Source organism: Protomyctophum parallelum (genome assembly GCF_964188405.1).
Source record: "Protomyctophum parallelum genome assembly, chromosome: 20".
Lineage (NCBI taxonomy): Eukaryota > Metazoa > Chordata > Actinopteri > Myctophiformes > Myctophidae > Protomyctophum > Protomyctophum parallelum.
The window spans coordinates 10,563,283-10,569,640 of NC_139718.1; the positions used below are offsets into that span (position 1 = coordinate 10,563,283).

At 45.1% G+C, this 6,358-nt stretch overlaps 1 protein-coding gene across 3 annotated transcripts in view; it reads left to right on the forward strand.

The window, feature by feature from the left end:
* bahd1 (bromo adjacent homology domain containing 1) overlaps nt 1-6,358 on the forward strand; it is a 33,439-nt gene that overhangs the window by 18,423 nt on the left and 8,658 nt on the right. For all 3 annotated transcript variants that reach the window (XM_083792660.1, XM_083792662.1, XM_083792661.1), the window contains exon 2: nt 1,315-3,066. In XM_083792660.1, coding sequence (XP_083648786.1) covers nt 1,446-3,066 — 1,621 coding nt within the window. In that variant the 5' untranslated portion in view covers nt 1,315-1,445. The remainder of the gene's footprint in view (nt 1-1,314; nt 3,067-6,358) is intronic.

Sequence of the window (6,358 nt, forward strand, 5' to 3'; positions counted from 1 at the left end):
CTCTGACCTTATTACTGTAATCCTTGGTGTTACTCTCCCTCTGACCTTATTACTGTAATCCTTGGCGTTACTCTCCCTCTGACCTTATTACTGTAATCCTTGGTGTTACTCTCCCTCTGACCTTATTACTGTAATCCTTGGCGTTACTCTCCCTCTGACCTTATTACTGTAATCCTTGGCGTTACTCTCCCTCTGACCTCATTACTCTCCCTCTGACCTCATTACTCTCCCTCGGACCTCATTACTCTCCCTCTGACCTCATTACTCTCCCTCTGACCTCATTACTCTCCCTCGGACCTCATTACTCTCCCTCTGACCTCATTACTCTCCCTCGGACCTCATTACTCTCCCTCGGACCTCATTACTCTCCCTCTGACCTCATTACTCTCCCTCTGACCTCATTACTCTCCCTCTGACCTTATTACTTGCACAAGCAGAGTGCGCAAGTACTGTGGTCGGCTGGACCAAAAGTGGTATGCATGGTTATAATTGGCTGTTGATGGTGACGTGATTAAGATATGTTTCAATGTTGGGTGGGTAAAAGGTAACGTATGTAATGTATACAAGTATGTATGTATGTTGTCGGCTTGTCGCTATGAATGGTGGTCCCTTATTGGCTGTTGATAGTGAAATAACTATACGGTATAAGGTACGCTTCAAGGTAGATATAAGGTCAATAACGGGTCAATATGTTATTTAGAACAGCAGTTGTAATAGACATCAGTTAGTAGTAGTAGTAGTTGGCGCACTCTGCTTGCGCACAAGTAAGCCATGTATGGCCTACCTGTGTGCAAGGCGCAAGTTTGCACTTCGACAGAGCGCATTTCTAGTATTATTATTATCATCACGATAATAATAATCAATAATAATATATAAAATAATAATAATACAACTTTTTTTTAGGTATCGCTCAATACTGTGATACTGCCATACCGCCATACTGTCCGTCGGTAAACAGGGATTTATTACCACGATGACAAAAAAATCCATACCGCACCAGCCATAGTATGTATGTACTCAATGTATGTCTGTCGGACTATATATCTGTCCTTTGCATATCTCGAGAACTAATCTATTTGACTTCACACTTGCTGGGTGTATTGCTGAGGAGGTGTGAAGTGATTGGGATGGTCATTCACCAAAAAGGGAACGGCACTAGTCCAAAAATGAATCCAAAATATAGTATGTAATATGTATGATTTATAGCCAAAGCTGTTAATAGCCAATGGTTGGCTGGTGTGGTCTTTTTAAGCCTTGCTCAGATAAAGGCATATGAATAAGTAGCACTACTAAATACATACTGTCTCTCTCCAGGAGGTGTGCGTGGGCCCAGCCGTCGACCCATGATGATGCCTATTTGAAGGGCCGCTCTAGCCGACTCACACCACAGCACACCCTGGGAACCTTTGGAAGGAAGAGGTGGTCTGCTTCTCCATGTTGAGACCATGGTCAGAGCTCAGCAGAAACACCCCACAAAACGAGGGAGGCCTCGGAAGGACAAAGGAGGCAGTGGAGGTGCAGGAGGCCGACTGAAAATAGGGGAGAAAAGAAGGAATCGCTTGAGAGATAAGAATAAGGAGAGGAGAAAGTCACACAGAAAGAAGAAACCCGTAGTAGGCGATGAAGACACCCTGGACTGCTGCGTCCTGCTCACCCGTCTGGAGGAGAAGAAGGTGCTGGATAATGAAATGGATGCATCAGGAGGTGGGAAGCGAAAGAGAGAAGACATCAAACGGAGGAAACGATCTATCTCCATTCATAGAAGGACCAAGTCTGACAACAAACCTGGACAAAGGAAAACGTCCACAGCCAATCAACAAACACTGGAACCAAAAATGTATGAATACGAAGCCTTACTCCCATTGCCCCCGCCCTTCCCTGAGCCTCGCAGGCGTAGAATGGCCTCTCTTAACGCGGAGGCTTTTAACAGCTTGCTTCTCTTTAGAAACGACTCTCTGACTCACATGAAGAAACGGCAGCATCCCAGTGAGACTCTCACTAAAGCCACAGCCGTTAGCTGTAAGGGAGCTAAAACTGAAAAGGTTCCAAAGGGAGAGAAACCAGACATAAGTGAGACGCCTAAACAGAAAAAGAAGAGGTCAAAAGTGGAGCCTGAGAGCATTGACTGGCTGACGTTACTTACACCGACACCCAGACGACAGGCAGGTCTCACTGCTGCAACGCTGCTCAAGCTCACCAGCACTGCGTCGTTACACAAACGACCACGCAAGTCCGACTGCAAGTCAGGGAGTGAGGCAGCGACAACTACGGCACAAAACGAGACAAGCTTTAAGGCAACCACGCAGACCAAAAAATCTAAACATCCCCAGCATGCACAGCAAATAAAGCATGGAGAACAGGACTCAGCCCATTCCAAGGTGGGATCAAACATCCAGAGATGCTGTAGTTTGTGTAAAACAGAGTCTCTGGATCCGGGAGGCCAGTGGAAGGGGAGCACTACAGATCAGCAGTGCCATAAACCTGGACTCCACTGTAGGTCTATGATGGGGCTACCTGCAAAGCCTATCAAAGAGGAGCAAGTTGAGACTGAGGTTTCCCCCTGCTACTGCTGTACACAGGAGAGGTGTGTTGAGTACTGTCACAGACTGGCCTTGTTCCTGGACGAGAAGAACTTTGAGGAACCTGACAAAGGTTCACTTTCCAAGGTCTTCCACCACCACCACCACCATCACCACCACCATCACCTTCAGTCCCCCCACTCCATACCCCACCCGGCGGCATTAGCCATCAGCCCCCACACATACACCTGCTTCCCCGGTTACTACGTCCATTTCAGCCACCCTGACACGCCGGCCTCCTCCATTCCTCCTATGACGTCATGCCCACGGGGCAACAAAAGACCCAAGCTACTGCCCAGCCCTGGTCCCCAACCCTCGGGGATCCCACATCCAGTGTACTGCTGCACGTCAATGGGAACGTGCTATGGAGAGCCATGCAGGATCAGTGGCTACTCTGCATACACCAGTGTAATACCCACCATCACCAGAGGAGGGTGCTCCTACAGTGCCACAGGCTGCAGCAAATGTAACCACGGCGTCAATCGAGGTAAGCAGAAGGATTTGACTTGATGTTGCATTGAAATGAATGTAGGCCTTTGTGTATTTATTACATTTCGTTATCATCCATACAATATCAATATCAAAATCTGAATCTAATATTAATATTACACATCACACAGTATGTACTAATTAAGATGGTGTTACCGGGGGGGGCACGGTGGCACAGTTGGTAGTGCTGTCGCCTCACAGCTAGAAGGTCCTGGGTTCGATTCCCACTGGGGACGCTGTGGGCACTGGCGGCGTGTTCCCTCCTCCGCGTCATCAGTGCCCATACCCGAGGCGGGGGTTGGCGATAAGGCCTTTCTGTGTGGAGTTTGCATGTTCTCCCCGTGTCCCCTAGGGTAGATACCCTCACAAAAACATGCCGTAATCCTGATCTCTAAAACTACCTCCCCCTGGCCAGCCGGGGCGCCTGATGGAGGGGAAAGGAACTGGTCGGAATAACGTGTCCCTTCCACGCGCTACGTCCGGCCGGGGAAATTCCCCTCTGTCAGGTGAAAAGAAGCAGCTTGGACTCCTCATGCATAGAAGGAGGCATGAGGTCAGTCCGCTGCCCCCCCAGGTTGGCAGAGGAAGTGTAGCGCCCAGGATTACATTAGATAATTGGCACTGGGTGAAAAGAAAACTGGGTTACAAAATCGTGGGATAAAAATTTACAAAAAAAAAAAAGATGGTGTTACCGGTAGTAATACTAATATCTTGAATTAATATAGCGCCTTTCATGAACCTAAGGACCTTTTACAAAAAAACAAAACAAACAATAAACAAACAAAATGACAAACAACTATGGCTATGCCATAAACCTGAGAGAATAGGTGTCTTTTCAAGGCAGCCTTAAAAGAGTCCAGTGTTGGAGCATGGCAAATCTAGATTGGGAGAGAGTTCCAAAGGGTGGATGCTGCCACACTGAAGGCTCTGTCCACCAAGGTTCGCTTGTTTGCCTTGGGGACAGAGAGAGGATGTTTTGACATTTGTATGTGAGAAGGAGGAGTTTGTGATTGATGCAGAACTTGACAGGAGCCCAAACAGGGAAAACAGTAGTCCAGACGGGAGGTAACAATGGCGTGAATGAGGATTTGATATGTTGAATCCAGAATGAGGCCCAGGTTGTGGACTTCCAGAGTTCCTACTCCATGTTATATATTTAAATTTTATTTCCTTTGGAGGATAGCCCCTTGAGATGTATCATCTCGTTTTAGAGGGGGTCCTCGGGCACAACACAATGAATACAGTACATAGACAAAACAATACATTAAACATGTCGTTGAACATGTTGATGGCAGCTCCATGACTCCATCTCTCCATCTCAATCTCCGACTTTGTGGAGCAGTTCCTTGTTGGGAGCCACGACAATGAGCTCTGTTTTCGAATTGTTAGTGGTCATCCAGGCTTTTATTTCAGTGAAGTAGTTGACAAGGAACAGAGGGGGGAGCTGAGTGGAAGGTGTGGTGCTTAGGTACAGTTGAGTGTTGTCAGAATAGCAGTGAAAGCTTAGACCATGGTGGCGAATAATTGGACCCAGGGTGAGCATGTATATATATATGGTGAACAGTAGTGGACAAAGTACGTAATCTTTCGGTACATCGTGATTAACTGGGGCTGGGTGTGATGATCAGAGGAGTTTATGATGGTGACAAACTGTTGTCTGTTGGAGAGTTATGACTGGAACGGGAGGAGAGGGCTATGTCTGTGAGGCCACGGTAGGTGGTGAGGGAGAAAGCTACAGTATCCAGTATGAATGCAGGACTGCATGATCTATTCCTTTTTCCCCCCCCTATATGTTGCATCTAATTATCTTGTGTGATTTTGCGGGACTGTACAGCGTGGGTTTACTGTGAAACCGCTGCACAACCAATTGTTCCTTTTGGGACAGTAAGCTTTACCTTACTGTACCTGCTTTCTGCATATATACAGCCGTAGATCACACACTTTCATAACATTCACAGCAGTACTAATTATATATCAATGAGTGCACACACGTGCACAAATTGCTAGGTGTTTTGCAGATGGTGTGGGGTAATTTAAATCACACCTGGTGGTTTGTGATTACGTATGCGCTCCTTTAAGAAGGTTTTCATGCATTTAGTACTACTGTGAATTCCCGTCATTTACAGATGATATGGTCTGTGTGAATCTTGTGGAATAGTGGAGATATTTTACAAAATAATAACTTTCACATGGATTTGATACTATATGACAAGAACTGACCGCCAGTCACAGGGTCACAGGAATTCATTATTGGGTGAGTACACACAGAGCATGACAAATTAGAACGCCCCAGAGGTGAAACCCCCCATAAAATGGTGTTCTTCTATAGCTTTACTCAGTGTACGGTATATGGAATATCAGCCCTTCTGGTGATGCAGTGTACAATAGGAAATTCTATTGAATAGAAAGACACGCATAGTATTAGAGTTTATGTGTCAGAAAAGTGTCTTAACCTATTTGGACCTGAGATCAGATTAAAAAAATGTCTTCTACATCCTGACAGTTTTCTGAAAAAGCTATGTTTCTATGTCAGTCGTTCTTCGATTTTTCAAAAATAGCAGACCTAGAAGCTCGTAGCTCGATGGCGCGCTATGAGTTTGTAGATCTGCTATTTTTCAATTGCTAAAGCATAACATATTGCTAACACCAAAAGGGGTTCCCGCCCAAGTGTCATGCTGCCACATTTACAAACCCTGTAATATATTTGCTTATTATTGCTTGATTCCAAATAGTAGAAGTAGTATTGTGTGCGTTTTGGAAAGGCTGGTTATGTGGAGTAATATGAATTCCTAATAGTGCATGCATGGCAATGATAAGGCTATAGAGTTAGAAATCACCACTTGTTAATCGTTATACCAAAAGGTGTCTCTAGAGTCCCCTATTTTAGAATGTCAGAGGGAGTGTATAGTGTGCCGCAACACAAAGTGTCTGCCATTTCTCTCTCTGTTTGAATGAGAGCCACAGAAGCAGACGAGCTAGGTCTTAAAGATAGGGTGAAGTGATCACGTGAGCAGAGCACCAGTTGTGGAAAGTAACTATGTACATTTACTTAAGTACTGTACTTAAGTACAATTTTGAGGTATTTGTACCTTACTTGAGTATTTCCAATTTCCAATACTTTTACTTCTACTCCACTACATCTCGGATCCAAATATTGTGCTTTTACTCCACTATAATATTTTGATTATTATTTCAGAACACACATTAACCACTTCAGCCCTATATATATATATATACACATTTCGTCCAATTGAAAATAGCCAAAGTACAAATTGTGAGTACTTTTTCTT